Source organism: Vanessa tameamea, chromosome 5, assembly GCF_037043105.1.
Source record: "Vanessa tameamea isolate UH-Manoa-2023 chromosome 5, ilVanTame1 primary haplotype, whole genome shotgun sequence".
In the NCBI taxonomy this organism is placed as follows: Eukaryota; Metazoa; Arthropoda; class Insecta; order Lepidoptera; family Nymphalidae; genus Vanessa; species Vanessa tameamea.
Genome location: NC_087313.1, coordinates 10,516,453 through 10,540,924, shown reverse-complemented (window position 1 = coordinate 10,540,924; position 24,472 = coordinate 10,516,453). Strand labels below are relative to the sequence as shown.

The following is a 24,472-nucleotide window of genomic DNA, read 5'->3' as shown; positions in this document are numbered from 1 at the left end:
GGGGCGATGCACCCTTGCCTATAAGAGGATTGCAGCCGCATTGTTAAGCGAAATTAATCGATCTTATTGCATTTATAATCAAATCATTTGTTTTTAAATTAAATAAAAAATATTATTTAAGAGTTAATTATATTCGATTCATTTTCATTGAAGAAAAGGATGTCACGTCTGTAACGTAAGTTTGTTTTGACATGTAATTTAAAAAAAAAATTGACGCTGTTTATTCGAAAATCAATATAATACAAATAACAAAAACTATGCAATATAACTCTGTAATAGTTATAAATTGTCAAATCACTTTAAGGTATAATTGTAAGGAAAGCGATTATAAGCTTACTTTATTTTAGAAGATATTATATAGCAGACTTACACACATAATATACACGTTAGGAAAATTGACAACTTTTTTGTTATCAATACGCGGTGACAAAAGCTTCTGTAAATAAAACCTTTAAAAGTCAAGAAAATTTTTGATACAATATTTTGTACTTTTTAGTGACTTTCAAAAGAATTGCAAACAGAGAAATTGATAACAATTTTTTAATGAGAATGCCTAATAAATAGAACTAATTAATTATAGTACACATCAAATATCCATGATGTACATAATAATGGTCGCTAAAAATAATAAAAATTCATGATTCAATGAATTGATTCAATGAAACAATATAATTATGTACAATTTACCTTGATTAAGCAATATGTAGACCTTCAAGCACACGTACTCCTCCATTCTGAGCTGAATGCGACGGAATACGCAGGTTATTTGAGTCATCTTCTCGACCACCAGTCCCACATCCAGTCGGAGCTGTTCCAGGGTTATCGGCCTACCCATCAATGATGTCAGGCAATTTTGTAATGTCCTTAAATTGGCATTTACCTGAAAAGAAATTTTTTTATTTAATTTTCTGTTCATTTATAAATATATGCTTTGGTTTTCATCAAATAAGATTATTTATAATGATATTATATACGAAAGAAAAGTATTATCGATTGTAAAATTAGTCATATAAACTGAACGACCGACTTGTTCAAACTTAAATAGATTTCAGTTTGAACATAATAAAAACTGATGCAACAAAATACTTTATGTTAATTCGTAATATACATAAATTTAGTATTGTTATTTAATAACGTTGACGTTAAGGATAAAAAAACATGCTGTTTAATATAAGTTATTAATATTGAATTTATATTATTAGCTTATATCGGATTGCCTACTTTTAGAGTCAACATTCCTGATCTAATATACATGACTGAGGATAAATAACTTATAAATCACCCAACGAGTAGTAGTAATTATATTCTAAAACAAAACCAAATCCCTGATCTGCTCATCGATGCGTTAATTAATCTATGATTACGAAAACGCGGTACAGAATACGATTCTACGTTTACGTAATAATGCAATACATAAGTATGAAGGAAATGCACTAGACAATGAAAACGCTTTTTGTGTAACTGCCGGCATATTTGTTACGTTTATGTAATACGTACATATCTAAAAACGCTGTTTGGTTTGTTGCAGACAGAAGTTATAGAACAATTAGCTTTAGTAAACGTTATGCTTTAAAGAATACTAACATTTTTAAATATTGTAAATTTTAACGATCATACTTGATGGCGCAACCGAAAAACAATAGCGAAATCGCTTTAAAGCGTTGTTCGCATTATGATTCGTTCTATCATCTGACTAATAGAAACGATTGCATTTTACGATTCTATTAGAACAAGCCATGCAGCGCAAACGTCCGAGTGCAGTTTGAGGCGACTTTCTATTGGTTACGCAACGATGCAGATCACGTAACTGCGCTCGCGCATGTGGCGGAAGTCTCGGGAGCGAATTTGATCATTTGAGTACCTATACTTTAGGGCTGGTTAGTCCCGTTGCTTAGATTTTACAATACATTTGATCTACTTTATGTAATTAATGCAAAACTTTGCTAAAATTTAATTTAATCGACTTACGAAATATTATATTGTTTAAGGTGTAAACAAGCTTACCTCTTGCATGAAATCATGTTCATGATCCGACGACGGTGGTGCATGAGCGAGTTTCCCGTGCATTGCTTGGTATGCCGCTGTTGTTAAAACTGAGATCTCGTGCCACTTCTCCATTAACAACTTAGAATGGATCTCCATAGGAATTTCCATTATGAATGGTAACTTTTTCGTCCACGCGACCATTTTATGTACAATGGAGTCTCCAATTTTACAAAGTTTGTCGCCAATTTCGGACGTGTCGTGGAGGAGATCAGGTAGATGACGTACGGTTGCAATGTCTTCCATAGCATCACAGTCGATGAGAGCTCGGATCATATGCAGCGCCCTTTCCAAAGGAACGGCTCGATCTCGAGATGATGATACTGCGCTTTCCAGTCTTGCTCTCAAATGTACCACCTAGAGATAAACATACAAATATTATGTAGAATGTCTGGATAGGAAATGTATCAATACGACAAATTAATTAAATAATATTACATTTACCTCGCTGGGGTTTGTTAATGCAGTCTTTAGTATGGTCCCATTAACGAGGTGCGGTGGGAGGGGTGGTAAAGGGTCTTTAGGTTTTTCTGGTGGTGATGCTCGGCTGGTTGTGGTCGCTGCTTTCGTATTTGGTTTCTTGTGTTTCTTATATTTAACTTTGTAAAGGTTGTACACGGCACCACTATTCCTGCCGCCAGGCATACGATCCTCTCGAACAGCTTAAAAATAATTATTTATTATAGCATACCTCAATATCATTATTTAAATGATTATATTTATTATTATAATGTTGTTACAATATTGATATTATTACCTTGTAAAACCATTCCTTGTTCTATACACTTCTTGAAACGACAGTACTGGCATCTATTCCGTTGCGCTTTTGTGATTTCACAGCCACCATCAGCAACACAAGTGTACACTCGACGATTTTGTACAGTCCTTTTAAAAAACCCTTTGCAACCTTCGCATGTTATAATGCCGTAATGTAATCCCGTTGCTTTATCTTCACATATCATACATATCATAGGTTGTTCATCTTCTTCACGATCTGCCTCAGGGGCATAGGTTCGAAGTTCTGGACGAGTTGATAAAGAACTTGCACTTGCAACACCTGGTAAACCTGAAACAGTTCCTGCTGCAGCACTGAGATTTAATGCATGCATTTGTTGATGCGCTGGCAGCTGCGAGACATCTCCAGCCCAGAGAAGCTCCATATCTAATCTTGGTCCTCTTGGTCGCCTTAATTCTCCACCGAGGTTAAGCAGCAATCGTGCTGCGGACTCTTCACTACACGTACCCGGGTCAGGGGTTGGTGGTGTCGGCGTATGCGACGCACTTGCTGCTGGCTCACCACTAGTGGTTGGTGCGGGTAATGTCCAAAACATAGTCCGAACACCTCCAGATTCGCCCATGATAACAGCTGGCGCACCGCGCCATTGCGTATTTCGAGATCCTGATTTTTGTTCTAATGGTTGAGGTGGGAAATGACCGCCGATGAGCTCCGGCTTCACACCGTTGATACAAGCAGCGGGTGGCCAGTGTCCCGGTGAAAGCGCTGTATGCGGACTTTGCGGAGGTGGCGCAAGAGCACGTGGCCTATAAGGCTGAGGAGGTTCTGGTTGTGCAGCTTCAAGTTTAACTGATGAAGGTGCAGATTCGTGTTTATTAATTTGGGAACTTTCAGTTTTGACAACAGGAGCTCCTTCAAATTTAATGACTGAATAAGGTGGTGCAGAGCGGATGACTGTAGGGTGGCACGAAGGCGAAGGCGAAGGCGATCCGCCGCCGTCGAACACAGGTGGTGGGTGCGGCGGCGTGCTGCACCCGGCCTCGGCCATGCGCGGTGACGGTGGACCTGGGTCTGGCGACGACGTACTGGTGTCGGCTGCCGACTCACCTATGAAGATACATTGCATGATTAACAACAATCGTAGACTTCCGTACCATCGTGAAAGAATAAGATCATGGCGTGCTTTTAATAAGTGAAAAATAGAAACTAGGTGAAATGTCAACGACCGCGCGGCGTGGTCGCAGTTAGAAGCGCGGGGTGCGACGCAGGGACGCGACACTGCACTTCCCGCCGCCGCCGACTAGATTAGCCGGTTGCGTCACGATGTGAGCGCGGTCCCGACCACATAGAAAACTAATTTAATTCACCGATGCAATCGCATGCTTAGAAAGGACATCTCACAACCTGAGAATGTATCGTAGCACTCCGAAACTAATATACATAATATGTGTAAAAAAACTTTTTTATTATTTTAATATTGTATTACTTTAATTGTTTGCGCAACAATGCGGAACACGGAAAAGAAAATAATATGTGGAAAATGTAGGAAGTACGGTCGCACGTTGTAACGGGTGAACGCGAGATGCGGCGCTGTGAGCGAGGTGAAAGTGAAAGCGGCGCGAGCGCAGATGCGGCGCCCGGAAGCGTTGCGCTTGTGCCCGCAACGCGCTATAACAACATCACAAAGGGCTCTACGGTCAGGTTATAAATATAATTTTGTTTAACTGCAGCTTTCCCGAACATCGACGCTTTAATTATTTCAAAAGCAATAATTATAAGTTTCACACAAATATTATGAATTAAAACCCGTATTTTATTATTTGAACATTATTTTCACATAATGTTATTTATTTAATTTTATAGATGAATTATATATTCGATTAGTTTAAAACGTAAGCAATAAATCAGAAACTTTACCGACTTTTTATTACTAAATCCATATGCGCTGGTTGGTACGATTACCGGCTCCGGTGTCGAAGCTTACATCCCAAATCACTCGGTCCATCGAATTTAAAAACTGAGCAATAATATAGACGTTTGCACTCGTATCATTGGGAATAAAATAGTTACATCTGTGTCGGTCATTTGGGCGATGTTAGACTTATGAGCGCGCGAGCGAAAATCTTTGCGCGGTTTTGTTTACGCGAGGAAAAGTCGCAAAGAAAGTTTTCCACTGTCGGCGACGGGCGGCGGGCGCGCGCAGTGAGCCCGACCTACCGCACGAGCGGCAGCGCGGGCCGCTCCCCGCACCTTCCCGGTCCCTCCCTCCAGCCACTATTAGGTCACTCAGACGGCCGTGCGTGCGAAGTGCAACCGCACAATGACTAGTGCAACGCGTGCACCGCTCTCGCTTCGAGGACGATCTCTATTTCACTTGGCGTCCTTTGCCACATCATTGGTGGGGACCGATCTTTCTAGCCGCGTGATGCAATCGGCTGCTGAGGTCCTAGGAAGGTTCGTTTCATAGATAAGTACTAGTCTTGAATGCATTTCATTACGTATTGATCATAGTTGGATAATCGATCCAATCCTTCACTTTGACGCAAATTCTAATGGTGAATATTTTCTGCAATTTTAAATATAGGCAAAAAACAATTCAGACAATTATACAATTCACAATTCTTTCAATAGGCCGATCTTTTTTCGATTGATGCAATCGAAGGTCGCATGCGGTCACCGACCGACGACCGGCTGAAACTAGGTCACACCCTCACCCCGGCATCTTTCCGCCTCCCTCCGCGGCGCCTGGACGCCACGTGTCATTGCGCCCGTTTGCGCCGACCTGCGTTATGTCTATTATTCCCCACATTACGCCTTCACACCGTTACGATAAATATAGAAATAGATAGTATTGATCATTATTCATGATAGACCGGCATGTCCGCCTTTGTTAAATTAACAAATGTTTCATAGTAGATTTATTTAAAGAAGTTGTCGTAAAGTAATATACTGGTTAATAATAACGCATTTCATCCTTTGAAATAATAGAAATCCATTGATATAAGTTTCGCAAATAATGTTGCTTATTATTTAGAAAAAAAAGTTGACTATGTAACAGAGTAACTACAATCACTTAATTTATACGACCATAGCCCAACCATGTACAATACTTTCGTTCTAAAGAAATAGTTGAAGTAAATTTATTTGGTGTACCTATAAAGTAGATATCAATTCTCTATATAGTATAAAATCCGCGCTTAACATACCTAGACTAACTCTTACGTTGAAATCCCGCTTATCTTGTTAACGAATGCACGTACGCTGCAGCACGCGAGGGTGCGTCACAACGCGGGTGCGTGGCGCGTCACATCGCGTCACACCCCCGACGCGCCTTGAACGTCACGATACCGTTATCGAGATTCACGCAAATCTATAAATAATTGAATACTCCTTCTAGTTTTTTATGAACCTGCGATGAAATGATATAAATAATTCTGTATTCTGAAGAAAAACGTTTAAGATTCCTTTAAATTGCTTTTATGCATATAATAAATGCTGACTTGTTAAACAATTATTGATTGCATTGATAATAATGGTAAAACTTTAGACGTAAAAGGTAAATTGGTTTTACGCATAAACAGAAATGTTCTTAATATCTTCTCATATAATGTTGATTCTATTGCAGTGTTTGTGAACTATTCAGCGAATATGTTTTGCTTGAAATATTATAAGCCAATCGAATCTTCTCGCGTAAAGTCCATTCATTAATACTGCGCGATTGTTAGCACATCGCGCCAAATGTTACGTAGTGTGACAGACGACAGTGAACATCTTTCACTCATTGATTATTCAAAAGGTCAAGTAATCAATACAATAAATAAGTTTTTACTTTCACTTTTAACATATTATCTCTATTACATAATATAAAGATCTTGAATTTTGAATGTTTTCTTCCGAAACAAATAAAAAAACGTTAAGTAAAAAAAATTAAAGTTTTACTGTAGGAATGGGTATTAATAGTATTCAAAATGAAATTTATTTATTTCTTTTGTGCAATTAAAAAAAGGATCGTTTAAAAAGTTTCTCAAAAAGTGGCAAATGTTTAATTCCAACATTAAGATAGCCATCACGTAATAAAAAATTGCAAAATAGTAATTATTTCGCTAAATAAATAATTTTTGAAGGCAGTTAAAGTCGAAAGTGATTTCATCCAAGTCATCACTGTCAAATTAATGTAAAATGTATTTTTTTTAATAATATTGCAATAATCTCACAATAGCACTGGACTTGTTTAACCGGAATTTCGAAGATTCTCGTTTTAAGTGAAAGTGTACGCTAAGTCTAAGTTGAAGATCGGGTTATGTTTAGTAAAATTATTATTTAACTTTCGTTTAGTAATGCCGATTATAACATGAATTTGTTGTGCAAGCATGACATTGCTTTTCTAGTAATCGTTGTTGGCGGGTCATAATTTAATTTTATTATATACTAGCGACCCACCGCGGCTTCGCACGGGTGCAATTTATTAATAAAGAAAATCATATTATATAGATATAATTAACACTCTATAGCACTCAGGAATAAGGTACATTTCTAGCAGTGATTTTACGATTGTTTCTTTAATTCCAGAGATTACCCTCTACATACAAACAAATTTTATCTCTTTAAATATTAGTAAAGATCATCCCATTAACTTGTTTTATACACATTCGTAACAATTAAATGTATATATGAGATTTAGAAAATAATAAATTAATTTAGCTAAACAATATTATCCGGTAATAAAAATAAATTAAGTATACTAAATATTTCGTCCGTATACGTAGACTACTGATTTTTTTTTAAATAAGACCTAAATTTAATTACCCCTGATTTAAGAAATAAGAATCAACTAGAACCTTGGTTTTATAGTTAGGTTATTGTTATTTGAAGTTGGTTAACTTCGAATTTATCTCATCCAATATATATATTCGTTGCAAATAAATTAAATTTTCGGCAGTTAAAGTTATGAAATAGAAAAAGTTTTTTTAATCACTATAAGTATTTGAAACGGAATATTTACCATGTTTTTTATTTAGTGGTGCTCGATATTTCGATATTATCTACGAATGTCTTGTTCACGAGACAATTTTTAATCATTCTTTTAAACATTATAATAAAACCTCCAACAAAGTGAATTAAAAGCTTGACTAAAATAATTACAGTTTTAAATTTATAAAATGCACATTGTGTGTTAAAAGTAATGCAATAGTTTCACTAATCATTTCCTCACACAAAGGTCTATTTTTGTTAGGTAATATACGCCTGCGCCGTGACCTGTGACATTAGCAAATTCGCAATCTCAGAATATCACAGATAATTATTATCGTGCGCTTATTTTTTAAATTTAGAATTTAGCTACGCTAGTAATACTAATATATTTTATTAAAATGATCTTAATAATCATTGCTGGAATATAATTTCTTAAGAAATTTTAGTTTTTATTTGTTTTGTATTTGGAATATCCTTATAGGTCTTTTAGTCTAAATCTTATTAAAAATTAGGACAATACGGTTTAAAAATTATATTACCGGTAACAAGTTGAATTTGCTATCGTATTCGAAAGTAACATTAAGTTCGTGAGTTGAGTTGTAACTGTTGAGACTCGTAAGGAATACAAATTGTCGTTACTGACCTTACACTTAGACAAGATTGAATTTACTTTAATAGTCTATCCTCGAAAGAAACGTACGATACGTAGCGACTAAACTATGTAAAATATATCTTATTTTAAAAACACAATTGAATAAAGTGTTTATTAAATTATATAATTAATATTGCAACTAACAAACTAGTGCAGTTTAAAGTAAGTTTTTATAAATCTTATGATTATAGATAACATTCATGATTTTATCTATAGTCATAAGATTTAGGATAAAAATGACTGACGTAATTGAATAAATATCTCCCAATTACGGCGTCGTCACTTGCTCAGTGTAATTTAAAGATTCGAGTTTTTTTTTAAATAAATACAATGAACCAAGTTCTATGGGACCTAAGTAAAAATAAAATACTATATGCCAAGTTTACTCACCATCGCTACTACATCGGGAGTCAACTTTCCGCCTCTTTAGTTTGAGGTCTTGGAACAGACTCATGTTGTCGAGGTCACACGGGCCGCGGCTGAGTGTCATTATTCCTGTAGACAAAGAAAAAAAAAAGTTAAATATCTGATTAAAATTCTGTTGTTGACAAATAAAAAATTTTAACGTATTAAGTTTATAAAATAATAAATTATTATAAAGAACTGTAAATATGAATGAATGAATTACTTGTTGTAGTGTGTTATAATTATCTCAGCACGTATTTATCACTAAACAAATATTAGTGATGTATTTAAATGGTTTTACTCACTACATCCTGGAGACATGTCAGGCTTAGATACATAAAAGGGTCCAGAGATTGGTGGATAAGGATCATGCATTTCAAAGTTTAAAAATTTAATACATTTTGAGTCCCATTTTATTTTCAATAACTCCAATACTTCGTAAATTTATTAAAACTGTTAATTAATAACTCCATATATATAAAATTCGCTTTATCGAAGTGCACTTGAACTTGATTGATCTGTAGCGTATGCTGATTGCACCTAACCGTAGATGTTGAGCGAAAGCGTTTTTATTTCATTTGAGTTAGTACGTAGTTTTACGACGGATCATAATTGAAATTTGCTGGACCATGAATATTCGTGTCCATTCATACAGTGGACTGCACCGTATGACATCAACCCTGCTGTGTAGAATGCATGTGACGTAAGACGTACGTAAAATGTTTGATAAACACTGAACATGCGAGTCATAAATTGGGACGGTCATGGTCTAAATACGTCAGAATGTTAATTTTCTAGTATGACCAACGTTAATCAATCCATTCAGTTTTTATGCAGTATAATTACACGTGTATAGAATTATATGACAATAAAATAAAATATTTATTTATTTTCTACAAAAGTGTACACTAGTGTAATATAGATGAAAACTATTATAATATAATAACTGTTATTAAAATATGTTGTAAGATTGTTATAATTTGTTTCAATTTAGAGGCTGAAGTTGATTCGACTTAGAATCTATCACGAATTGCGCCGCAATAAACATACTGCGTTATATTTTGTGAATTCTTGACAGACAACAACGAGCATTAATAAAAGGCACATTTGTATAAAAAAAAAACAAATATTTACATTTTATTTTAATACATTTATATTTTATACTATTTATTAAAGTTGCTAATCTCGATAAAGGTGATAAAGATCACTTTATCTTGTAGAAAAGGGTTGGAGTATAGAATATTTTTCTGGGAGCAGACTAGCGGAGAGCTTAGTGTCCTTGCCGGAGTAATACTAAACGTGGACCGCTATAAAGGGACATTCTGGTTAATAATAATAATAATGTATAAATACATTTTATATTTCTCTCTGCTTAATACAAGAGTATTTTTAGATTTGAGTTACCTTTTTTTGACATTGGTGTCTGTAATGAGTTAAAGAAAAACAGGGAAAAACGTTACGTTATTTTAAGTCTATGAATACGAATAAAAAAATGTCATTTAATCATTAGCATTTATCTGTAAAAGCAATCAATTATTATAATTGTGTTAAAATTGAAATTAATTGAAAATTTAATCAATTGCTAATTTGTACGTCGACGTAAAAAATGTCATATATTAAAGTTAGTTCTTTAAGTCTTAAAATCCATGGTGTCTGAACACAAGTGCTCAAAATGCATTAAAAAGGTATGTACATCCACATGACGTTGCTCATTCCAAGTCACATACGCACTGATATACTGTACAATATACTATTGCGTGTTTATGAAGAATATGCGTTTCGAGAAAATTTATTATACGTGTGTGATTATCGTTCTTATAAACGTCATTTATTTCAAGCGTTGTGGTTTCCGTCATAATCACTAATACGTACACAATTATTACAGGTCCTTGACCTTGGATTGTGTTTTGTTTTCTTGTCTCTTTGTACTAGTGAACTTGAGACGCTTATAAATGTATGTCGTGCAATGAATTAATACTATTGCGTTTTATTTATGAAGCGCTAAATGTTACCTACATACGTACATATATACCTTCAAGTAACTGTATTTATATAAGTTATTTATTGTTAAATACGTTTAAGTTTTGAGTGTACACATATATTTTTTAAATAATAGGTGATATTTATTTAAGACTTCTAAGATTTATTGTTATCAAGTCCAAGATTTAAGATTTTAGATTTTTTATGTTAACTTCCTGTATCTTATTATTTATAATAATGTACGCAAATCCATGCAATCTTAGGTCAAAGGCAATATTTTGTCAAGTCAATTATAAATCTTCTTATGCTGAAATTATTATTTATAAACTGTGTGACTTTTGAAAGAGTATTTATATATTTTTTTTCTAATAAGAGTTTTTCAATCAAATTATACAAAAAAAAAATGTAATATTTTGTTTTGCGATTTATTCAAGCCATTTCATTGTAACTACTTTGTTCTTATCACTATATACACAATATATTTCTATATTGTTACTAAGTACTATGTACGTTTATACACAAAATCATAACGTAAGGGACTGCGTAGTTATTTGACGTAGAACGAAGTAAAATTCACTGAAGCTTGCTTACGCTGATTAGTAGCAAGAATTCGATAAAAAACTGACTCACTACAGATTGACGTTATACTTAAGCATATATGTATTATGTAACAAAACGAATGTATGGAATTACTGCAGCATGTAACTTTAGAAGTGAAACTTCTTTACAGTCGTTCTTATTTGAAACTCAATGAAATGAAAATGCGGTACGATTAAGATATAGACAAAAAATAAAATAAAATTTATATTAATTTATTTATTAAGTTTCAATTCTACTATGTGTGAATTGCACAGTTATTTTTTTAATTAAATGACAATCATGATATGACACATTGATTCATTTTAATATTAATTTAACTAATACATTCTTCTGATTAAACTACGCATGTAAAGTACGCACATTTCGTTACTTAATGTCATATGTTTGTTTGTTTAACACTAGACAGAACATCAACCGTTCAACCGATCACCATGACCCCTGGTTTATTTACACAGACTTGGAAACATTTTGCTATTAACTCAATTATTAACATAAGGCCTAAACTATACCCGAATAAAAATTTAAGTAGTACTATATATACTGTATTACAGTGACCACGTGGAATATTGGCAGGAATGCTAGCAACATTTCCCCGTTGAACCGCGATTCTGATTCACTGGGCAAAAAATGAACCAGCCCTCCTGCCACTATTGAAGGCAATAAGACGAGATTATTCTCCTAATGAAGGTTTTTGCACTACTAAACAGTGCTATTGATATATATCCTATTGAGTTAAAATTGTGCGAGCTTTATAAAAAGTTGATTAGCGAGTTTAGGAAACGAAATAATTCTGTGAATTTAATAAGTGTTATGTGTGGGATTTCCAGTTATTTTGGATTCATTGTAGGCGAATTTCGCAATGCTATTTAGATACATATTTTTTTTAAATATACGTGAACGTGTCAAAGACCTTGATAATGGCGTGTTAGTTAAGCGATCAACATAATTCGCGAGTTGCTTGAAGCTTCTTTTGCGCCGCGGCTCCGACGAGGTCGATATTAGACTTCCGTAAATTGATTATAGGTTTCTTAATAAATATAGTAATGAATGTAAAAAATCTATAAATGTTATCTCTTTATTAAAAGTTCTCCGAGCAGAACCTTTAGATGCAGCTGTCTACACAGTATGAGGTGAAACTTTAAAAATATATATAACAAGGCAGGTTTTCACAGGTGATCTCTTTTACCGTAGAGCACACTTTTTTAAATCGACGCGTTTGTCCTATTTAGGAAAATTATTATTGTATAAATAAAAAATTAAAAAAATAACAATTTGCCTTATATCAGAAACCCCAGACTTGATAAAATTACCTTTGTCATATTGTATTTATTTTTCAATTATAATAAAAAAAATTAAATTAATTATAACAGCTTGTGTATCTCCAAATATTTGCTAATAATATTTTTAATTTTGATGACTTACATATGTTCAGTTGCATTCTGTAAGTTCAGATAAATAATAAATTTCATGCATCGGATAAAACATTGTTCTATTAACTCTTAAGTAGGGAAAAATTATTTAATCATAACTCGGCACTGACAAATTATTTCGGACAAAGAACTTAGTGGCTGAACTTGAAATATATGATACACAAGGCTTAAGGTAAATTTTATGAGACGGAAATTTACGATTTAACATTGAATTTTTTTTTAATATAGAATCAGTTCCATACGTCGTTGAATAAACTTGCAATTTTATTGTGCGAAAAAATCGAACCGACCAGAAGATCAATGTCATACTTAAATAATCGTTACTAAAAAAGGTTAAAAAAACTTCTATTCAGAGACCTTGTTCATCATTCATCTTGACAAATATTAATACTAGAATATTTAATTCCATCATGTTTAAAAGTTTCATTTATTTCTTTACAGAGTCAATAGAACACAAAACAATAAGTCAATTTCACGAAAACATTCAATTTTATTGAAATTGTCATTTAATGAAAAATGTAAATTGAATCAAGAAATTGCCTTAGAACCAATAATTAAATTTTAGGTCATATAAAGTTTTAATCAAATACTGCTTAATTATTCATTTTAGAAATAAAAAAAAATGTTTTATATACAAGTACACTTGCATAATATTGCATAATATCCAATTTTGATCGTTCGTCTATTGACAACGACATATTATGATCAAAAGCTTAACACATTACGAACTATTTACTAGAGACTAGGAAGTCTGGCGGTCTCAACCATGGCCATCCGCTTATCTTTCAACATGGGAGCGCTTTCCGCCCAGAGACCGTTAGTGCATTTTCAATATTTAATGCACGATTTGAATTCAAATTCAGAGTTTTTTTTTAAATATATTAACTGTATAGTCTCATTGTATATTTCAAAAATAGAACTCTATTCTTTATTAGTAGTACAATATTTTAAATTAAAATATGAGTTATTAAAAACGTTCTGATAACGCGTTTTTTTCTACAAAACTTCGAATTCCTTAACAAGTTCAAGAAATACAAATACCATAGAAATATAATATATAATAGAAATACTTATCGGAATATTTAATAGCTATTGATATATATTATATATGTCGCTGGTCACATGATTGTCAGTTTTTGACTTAACAATTTCCTGTAATATGTCCAGGTTTAAAATAAATTGGTCATGTGGGCAGTAGGAAGTGTGAACGTGTTCCGGTAGTAATGTCAGTGACGACACGAGGCCGATTCGGTCACCATAGGCGTCTTACTCAAACAGTACAATATGAGAATATATTAAGCTTGTAACAATTTAATCATTAAAGTTTTCCATAGCTGGACTAAGGAGTAACAAAAAATATAAGCGAAGATTTGACGTAGGAATAGGACATTTCGTTTATTAATAATGTAATTAAAACCCACATAACAATATGTGTATTTTGTATTGTTACCTTCATTATTCCCAAAGTCAATCATCTTTAGAATGTCTTAAATTTCACAGTCTTTGTTTACAAGTATTGTTTTCTTTTTCTATATTTCAGTACGAAGGAACCAGGTATTATAACTTACCATGATAATCAGGTTGGTAGGCCATGATAATGTTTATAAGCAGAAGTGACCACACACTATGGGGTCGCCCACTCTCTGATATGGCCCTTTATTATTTGCTATATACTGCCATATAATAAAAATGTTTAGCTCTCAAACGCGTATTACAACGTATACATACAATACATCTTTTTTTTCGTAAATCTTTATATTCATAAATGAAATTATATATGTAATTTGTTTAATAGTCAAGTTACAGTAACTATTTAATAACAGTAATTATTTATTGTTTAAATCAGCGTAAGAAAGAAATTCAATTCATTTGTCACCCAATAGGTAGCCTCAATCCTTATCACAAAATTAACATATTTGTTTGTAGCGTCTTCTTTTACAAAAAACGGTTATTTACGCGTCGTTCCTTGAACTAGTAGATTAACGAAACGAAGTAAGGCATTTAAATGAATGAAATATATGTATATAAATATTTCGGGAATATGTCGAGCGCAGTACGTTAAGATACGTGGCTTAATACTGATTAAATTAGGTATAATATTTCGTTTATTCTTTATTTGTATGAAGATAAAATGTTCTTCTTATGCTTCATCCAATATTTAACTTGTAATTCTTAATTGAATGTAATTAATGTATACAATTATTTATTAATACATTTAGATTAAGTGAATAAGTTAAGGCAAAATTCAACATGGAAGCGACCGAGCTACGATTGAATTTTGCCGTAAATTGTAAAAAAATATATCTCATATTTACATTATATTAAAATTAATTAGTATATTTGTTATTTAATTATATTCATAAATTAATTAGTATATTCTAACAAGTTCAATCATTAAATGATAATCATTAATACATTTGTACTAATTCGGGAGCACGAAGTAATACAATATTGTAAAACACTTAGAAATACTCGTATACAGAACGGAAGAAATAATGTTTACGTATAAACGTGTGTAATGATCTTGAGCAGGATTTCGGCGTCGGTTGCGACTTAGCCTTCGGCATAATGCCTTGACATTCAACTGGCACGATCGCTCAACCATTCCATTTTAAACTATACTCACTTCCGATCTATTGACTTCCTATGTCATTATCATTTACCGAGATAGAAGTCATATAACGTCACATATTTCATTCTTCCGGGTTCATCTCTACATTATCTTACTAAAAAATTGATTATACAATTTGGAACGACTCTCTAAATGGCTTATCTCGAATTGTTAACCGTGAAATACCGGTTTCAATTATTCGCTTACGTCATGGAATAACTACAGAATTAAAAAAAAACAAAGGTGAACAATACATTTTATAACAGACTTATTCATGCATCTATTATTTGAATACAACTGGCATCCTCCCACTACAGTGTTTTGAAAGGAAGCGGTGACATTCGTGATTCGGTACCTTTTCGCTTTCACCGCTTTGGAAAGTGAGCGTAAAAAAACGTATTTTGGCAACGGCAAAATGGCGCGAGTCCATCGACCCCATCGAGTCATAGACCATAAACAAAGGGCAGCATTTGAAGAAAGTAAAAGTTTCGGACAAAAAAGTATGAGTTCTAGAGCGCGTATTGAATTAAGAACCTTCGATCGCCTCTTCGACTTTTTCACTTGAGGGATTATTGTGAGTGCAAAAACGTTTTGTTGCTGACATATACAAGGTTATATAGGAATTTGTTTTCAATTGAGTCTGTTCAGGCCCTAATGCAGTCACGATTGTGATTCACGAGACGATTTGGGAATGTCATGGTTAACACGGAATGGTGTTAGCTTTTGTTTTGCAATGTATGCGGGTTTAATATTGAAATTATTTCAGAATAGACCTGCTTGCACAATAGACATTGAGCGAATTGCTTAATTCAACTAAATAGCCAATGATAATCTATACCACTTTGTTTAAGGAGTATAATAGTTCTTATCTAGAAGCATTGTTTTTTTTATTTATTTACAATTAACTTTTACCAAAAAACAAATGGACCGTAATTTAAAAGCAAAAAAAAAACGTCACAACAACATAAATAAAAGGAATCTTATAATAATAATATTGTTATAATACATTTTATAGAAAGTCTTATGACGAAATGTGTTTTTTATATAACGAAAGAACATTGCAACGAAAGTTCTCGTGAACTTGTGACGTTCCATGAAAACATGAACTGACAGAATTACTACTAATAACTTGTAGTGGTATAGTATATTATTATTGCCAAAATGCAACGGAATGATTACGTTTATGTTTTTGTTGATTTTTCCTCATCATGTTTTGAGGTCTTGTTAGTATGACAAATACCTGTTCATAATCATTGATATAACGTAGTATCGCACAGACCAATGTTATTCGTTAATACTACAAGGAATTGAAGGTCTCGAAAGCAATCACTATGAAAATAATTAAACATTTAAAAATTGATTAGAAGAAATATTAATTCCAAATAAATCACATATAGATAATTTATTAGCAGGTTTATTATTATTTATTTTTATTTGACTTTTATATCGGACATATAAAACAATATTACAATTAATCAATTTCCATAATTTTCTTTATAATGTCTTAAAAGTATAGATAACAAATGTTTATTTGAAGGAAATCTTAAAATAATTATTTAAAAAAACACCATATATATACATATATTTACTGTTGTCTATAACATTCTGTAACTATATTGTGCACCGTTATAAAAAAAAATCAAGGACTTCGAGTATGTACTGTTTTGTCTTGAGATTATTTCAACAAAAAATATAAATAGTATGAAAATATTATTGCACATTTTGAAAAGACATGTAACATTTGATATAACACTAATATATGTAAATATAGTGTATATGGTAAATATTTAATTACTTATCGAAATGATATATTTCAAAATGGAATATTTTTTTCAATTTTTTTTTAATTTTAGACTAAATATCACTTAATCATGTTTTTCATAATTTTAAAAATCTACAAATTATGTGACCTCACATATAATGTAAACTATATAAAGAGCGTAATTGGCTTATTCAAATTTTTTTTATTTATTTTTTTTTTTGTTGGAAAAATTAGCAAAGAAATTCTATGTAAAGTTGAAATCGTAGCACTCGCAACGTAGCAGTATGCTACGATACGTTCTACGAGACCGTGAGTGAGACTTAAACGTGGGTGAGATATTATTTTAGTTTTTCACTCACTTTTTCTTTATTCTCACTCTTCGTTATTTAAATTCATTAAAATATTTACATATATAGTAATTGTCGTTTAAATCGATAAATTATTAGCAACCCTATAAATTGATTTAAAATGTATTAAGGTGATCATAATAATATTTACCCATTGTGGAGGTCATCGTCTGTAGTTGCAGTGCATGTGAAGAAGCGTCAAGCGCCTCGGACCCCAGATTATCACCAGCCGACAGTTTGCTTAGCGCTGCAGCTCGCACATCACATAAAGTTCCACGGATTTTTCTAATTCACCGATCACCTTTTAATTTACGTCTTCGAAAATTTTTGGACACACCGACTCTCAGCATACTTTTCCGACGCAGCACTTGACACGATCAGCACGCGGAGTATGGTGCACTTCCTGCGGAACGAGCACATAGGGAGAGCGCGCGCGCAGGTCGGAGTCGCGTTGCGTTCGCATGCGCGTTCTCCGAACCTCTCGATTCGGCAAAATCACGATAACGACTGCGCGCGAATGTCGTCATGTCGAAATTCGAAACACTTTCACCTAAATATTCCGCCTCCGTTTCGGCGGACGCGGGCGTCGCTCTCGGCGCTCACGCACACACCGCTGGCTTCGTCAGTACTCAATTACGTACGTTGTAAAAATTGCGTCAGTGTTTTTCGTTACCGACCTTACAATCGTCGAGTACATAGCCGAAATATAGTTATCTCTGTCTTGTACTCATTTACCGTTACGCGAGATGTTTTTTGTTTCATTTTTTTATCTGTCAGTGCCGTTCGAGGACACGCGTGTGAGTGTGCGGATTTCGATAGTGAGGTCGTTGAACTGACGAAAGGGATTTCGTTAAAAGTTAGCAGCAATGTTTCAGTGTTAGGATGGGTTGCAGTAATGGCTCCCGCTGTAGCGCAGTGTGGCGTGTGTGGTCCGATGGAGGGGAACAAGTCATCACAGGCGCAAAAGTAGGTCAGCCGCATGCGCACGCGCGGTTCTTCATGACCGCGCAACGACGTTTTACACAAATACTCGCATGATTTCTTAGACGATTTTTGTTTAACATTTAAATTATAAATACATTTTTAAATGTTCTGACTATTCCAAAATAAGCTTAAATCAGTTTATTTAGTCGATTAAAGTGTGTACAAATATATTTAAATTACAATATGTTTTGAGTCTACTCAGATCCATATTATTTTATAATCCTTTCCAAAAAAAAATCGTTCACTTCTATGACAGAAAATAAACAATTTAAAAGGCTAAATAGTTATAAATATTCCTTATAGCGTTTATAATATACACAACCTAGATAAGCGATCCAACGCTTTTTGTCTAAAAGGTTAGGCGGGCCGATGGCACAATTCGGTGTTGGATTACATTAAAACAGAGTTCATTCGCATCGGCCGCTATTCGTGAATATCTAGATTACTGATTCATTATGTTAACAAAGAAGTACATACTAAACAACAGGTGTGCTATACAAAGTTATCGTTTTGAATTTCTTTTTAATTGTTTATTAGCGGTATTCCATTAAATTTTACATAAGTGCAAAGACCTATCCGTTGACTGCGGAAGACATGTTTCGAAGTTTTAAATTTAATCTTATTAAGATCATTTGTCAACAACTATATCTGTTCCGAAGATTGTTATTATAAATAACAATGGCCACTGTGGCCATCACTGGTATGCGTCGCATGCGCCGGCAGTCAGGTAGACCGGCGTATATTTAGCAAGGAACGGTCCAAGGAAACTAGGTTAACTATTCTTCTGTACAAAAACACGCTTCAAGTATCGACGCAATGTTCCTGTTTGGGAATGGGTGAAAGCAAACCCGTCATAACCCCGTTCAGGAATATTCACAAACAGGAAGCGATGTTCACCGTTTAATGTGTCGTCTTAAAAGTGTGTGATCTTGTTTCAGAATTATTTCGGGTGTCAGTTGCGGCGGAAAATTGACTTGCAGCCTGAAGTTATCGCATGAATCAGTTACTCGAAGTAACAATACTTAATCTAAATTAGTTATCTTTTAATAAATTTGGCCTTGTTTGATAAATTTTAAAGAAAAACAAGTATTTTTCCTTATTTTTATTGTTATTTTTAATACATATGGTTAATTTTTTTGAATTAATGAATTACGACGAAATTAGCGGTATCTTTTAAATTTTAACTTGAATTATATTTTCATATTTTTTAACTTATATTCTGTAACGGATAAAAATATAAGTTTTAGTTTTATCATATAAATAATTCAACTAAGATACATATCATCCATAGATGCTTCGTTTAGTTTCAGTGATATTCATCACAAGTTTTAATCGTATCGTAACAAAATAGTCGCGCTGAACTACTTTTTTTTTCATTTAGAGAGTTTTCACATCAAGGTATATTTATCAGTTGACAACTGGACCACATCGGTATTGTCGTGGATGGTGGACTGTGGAATTTTTTTTCACACGATAGCTACGAGTTCAAACTACTGAGTTGAACGACCTACCCTACACGATATTCATAATCTCTGAAATATCTAAAATAGTCTATTAAATGTCATCGTCTGATAATGTTTGATAAAAACAATAGATTTTAGAATGAGTCTGACCGCGTTTTTGATATCGTAATCTTATAGATTCATAAAAAATAAAATGTTAATTGAAATGTTTGTCTTATTTATCAAATAATACTTTATTCGAGTAGACTTCGACAATAATTATTCAAACCAAACATGTAAAGCCGACGCCGGCTTATAATGTAGACTCTTCCAAGAAGAACTATGGAGAACCTAAGTACTAATATCTATATAAGTCTATAATATGTTCGAAGTCAAACATAATCATTATCCTTGATGATTCATACAAAATTTCCTTAATGTTTTTATAATTTTGGTTCGTATGACTATTTCGATCCAAAGGTTTAAGCCATACAGACATACATTTTAGACTTAAGATAGTAAGTTATTGTATAAAATTTAAAACTGGGACTATTTATTCTACTTTTAGATGTGTTGTTTTTCAATATATTAGAACAAAACGAAATGTTTTTTTCATTATAAAATGTACGTCTACGTTAATAATCCGCATTCGATAAAGTATAAATGAACGACCTCACAAGTTCGTAAATAGTCGAAAATATGTAGTATTAACAATTGCAATGTTTTAAATGTATTATTTTTAATATTTTTTGTAGCTGCATTATAAAGTGAAAAGATCAAACCTTGTTATCAATGTTAACAATTTATATAACTTTGATTAGATAAGTATAATTTACCAGTTAATAATTTTGCTATAGGAGTAATTAACTTTATACCGTTTAATCAGACTTCTAAAGTCGAATATATTGCAAAGCAATTTTAATTTAAAAGTACTATTTAAAAAAGAGTCAATAGTAGAACTGTAATCATGTTTTTTGCACATGGTTTTTGAAAATACTCATACAATACAGAGGTACATAATGATTAAAACAATTGATGTAATTTCATATCGAAGCATAATTATTTCGTAAAAAAATAATGATTCACTTTAAGTACCTAAACCTAAGTTTAGATATATAATATAGTTTCATAGACTAAGTCCATTGTGCCTCAGTTCGAAAGTAAAAGAATGCCCTGTCAGAAAAAACAATAAACAATAGTTCGATGTCAATGACATACATTATCCGCTATTGTAAAACTGTTACATTTGGTGAACAGTGCTGTGACAATTAATTAATACACAGAAAAACTGTACCCAAATGATATTATCTATTCGCTTTAACTATCTTCAGTTCCATACAATATGATTGATGTGTTAAGTTGTATACAATAAAGCTGTTCTAATGTTTTATACGTTCGAGTTATATGTATGAAAAATAAATAGAAAGAACAATCACTTGTAAAATTTACAAGGAATATTTGTTTTTTTCTGCAATTAGTTCATACATTATTATTTTTAATTATTATTCGTTTCTATTTTTAAATAACTATTTACATTTTACTGTCGTTTATTTCGAATTCCCTACATTTCTAAAACAGTATTTAGTCAATTAGAGAGAAAATATTTTATACATAAACAAGAGCAACAACTGAATACACAATCGATTTTATTATAAACATTATTATTACAATACTTACTCATATATTTAATTTCAAATATACATACATAACATACTTATGTACCTACACGAGGTACATAAGTATTAAATGCTGACTCAAGTAATCTTCAACAGATAGACATTATATTGCTGATTTTGTATTATATTAGGTTTTATTAATCAAAAATAACTGTTTAATAATGTGATAAAAACAGGTGACTTCTAAGCCGCGTAATATATTGTTATGCGAGGACTGGATTTATTATGTGTGCAGCGATGACCGTATGGGCGACACCGCTCATTTCCTATTATATAACCGTAGTGTTGTCCGCAGTTAAAGTGTGCCCGCGTCGAGGCCCGCGTCATTCGCCTAGTTTCACAATGCTCATCCACCACAGCCGTTTTCACTTTTTCGCTGTCAAGAACGCGCGAACGATAAACAAACTATCATTTCGGCCGCTATTGTTAACAATTCAAACAGACCGTAACACACAAAATCTATCAATATATTATGGATCTAATGTATTTGTTTTAGCGTTCAAATTGCATTACAACCTAGTTCTAACATACAATGGAGTTTGCTGCATAATTTATAGTTACTATCTACACAGAAGGTTGTCTATTCGCGAACGTTATAATGCAAATTGAGCTCTATTCCACCGTAACAATATTGTAATTAAAAGCGATAGGATGTTTATTGGCTCTTTTATCATGTACCAAATGCGGTGGTAGAAACGTCGAGGCTGGTCATTGACCTTTTTTGGCACATACGCTAACGAAACAAAAGACTTAATTTTAATAGAGACATTAGAAGAACCTTGATATGCAATTGTTATGTATTGCAATTCGACTGATTACAATATTTATTGTTTGGAGTGAATTGCATTTAATTATTATATTTTTAAACATGTTGAATTTATTTTTGGTTATCATTACACAATGTGTACCAAAGCGACCCCTATTAATCTTAACCGTCAGTGTGAACTGCTGCTACGAAACATGCACTTAAACTGCATCCGTCTTGAATGGAAATGTATAATTACTAACGAGATGATATTGCGTGGTCTCGTTTGTATCTGTAAGAGATTTTGATGTAGACGACGGCTATTCTGTGAAATTGTAAAATTTGATGCATTGTTTAGGGACGGCCTGCTCGCTTACTTGTCATAATAATAGTGATTGCAAAGTCTGACATTGCCTCTCACTGGCACACGTAACACATACGTTACGCAAAAGGTCTTTACCCTTGTTTATTTAGGACAAGTTATTGAGATGTTTTAATTCAACAGTGTTAATATTATTTATTGAGTAATGAGATAGACCGGTCAATAGGTACCACTTCGCGATTATCTCTCTATTGCAATTCAATTTTTGTTTGTGCAACAAGTTAGAGCTTTTAGCCGTCTTCGTTTGAAATATACAGTTTGTCTCGGTGTTTCGTAAGATCTAACTTTCTTAGATGAATAGTTTGAGTTTAACATTGAAATGTTACATTTGAGAAAGATAATTGAAATAATAATGACTGTTTAATTTTCTTACCTTGTTTTGTGCCAAGTGTTGAAGTTAAACTTCCACACTTGAAAATTAAAGCTATAATAATATTTTGTTTTCGTTACGAGTCCGATACTAATATACATAGATTAGTATATTTTGTAATCCAAGTAAGTAAATAAATAACTTCATGTACTACCTAATAGTTACATTTTTTACCAATTACAAATGTATTTAAATGAAATACCATTTTAATTATTATTTTTCTCGTTATACTTTTTTAAATAGTAATTTTATTTTATTATGTAATTTTTTATTGCCAAAAATATTTTTAAAGAGTATTGAGGTCTTAAGCGGGGGCGTGACACACTACACTTTCGCAAGGCGCCGATGCATCTTTGCGTAAGCGTGGCAATGTCACAGTTATGTTAATGTTAGACTTTGACAGCTAAATCGTAGAATTTTCCTCGTCAAGTTTGATTTAAATTCAGAACATATTTTTGGTACCAACTTTACCTAACCTGATGTGCCACGTTCCAGATTTGTTATATATTATATTTGAAAGTTCACAAGTGTATGGAATACAAAGTATTTTCAATAATCTTGTTAAGCTATTGTTATAATTTTTTATTAACTGGTATGACATGAGAAGTATATACTATTTGTAAATATCTTATTCTCAAACGACTTCTTTTTTTCCTTTTTTGTAATTGTGTACGAGTGTACAAAGATGATGAAATTAATGATAAGTAACGTACGTACATCGTTATTATTGAATATTTTTATTACCTGTCAAATCCATTAATGAAAAAAAGTGCATTACATAAACAAGTGCGCTTGACGAATTATGACTAATTCGGTCAATCAGCGATCGCACGCAACAAAATGAACAAGTTTTGTAAAAATAAGTTGTCTCGTGGAATTATTTGTTACAACGTCGACACGACTAACGAGTACGAAGACAAATCTTAATAGCCCTCCTTTCAAATTATATTATTTACGTCGCTATTTACATAAAAGAGTAGCGACATTTTAATATGTCACATGAGATAAAAAATATTTGGTAAAATATTACTTTTAACTTTTTAAATTATTGCGCAAACAAATCCAACGAAAGTGACAACCTATTATTAAAGAGTTAACAAATATACTGCAGTAGCTTTTGTTTTTCAGTGTACTAGAATAATACAAGTAGTATTATTCTAGTAACATACTTATTAGTAATATTGTAAATATTGAAATCGCGCATGTTATATAAATTCTTTATTCTTCGACCTTCTATAATTACCATTTACGATAATTGAAATGGGTCGGTTATTGTTACAAGTATGTAAGAGGGTGTTGGTTGAACCACACGAACGAGTCACGCGACCGCCAGAAA

The 24,472-nt window shown here is 32.7% G+C and overlaps 1 protein-coding gene across 8 annotated transcripts in view; it reads right to left on the bottom strand.

Moving 5' to 3' along the window:
• Hr4 (Hormone receptor 4) overlaps positions 1–24,472 on the bottom strand; it is an 84,742-nt gene that overhangs the window by 8,245 nt on the left and 52,025 nt on the right. For 3 of the 8 annotated variants that reach the window (XM_026628774.2, XM_064220851.1, XM_026628771.2), the window contains 5 exons: positions 8,793–8,897; positions 2,801–3,886; positions 2,488–2,705; positions 2,005–2,400; positions 688–880 (listed from right to left, as the gene is read on the bottom strand). In XM_026628774.2, the coding sequence (XP_026484559.1) occupies positions 688–880; positions 2,005–2,400; positions 2,488–2,705; positions 2,801–3,886; positions 8,793–8,892 (1,993 nt within the window). In that variant the 5' untranslated portion in view covers positions 8,893–8,897. Of the gene's footprint in view, positions 1–687; positions 881–2,004; positions 2,401–2,487; positions 2,706–2,800; positions 3,887–4,340; positions 5,148–8,792; positions 8,898–17,688; positions 17,941–24,472 lie in introns of those variants that run through there. The other 5 variants (XM_026628772.2, XM_026628777.2, XM_064220853.1 and 2 more) reach the window with 5 other exon arrangements.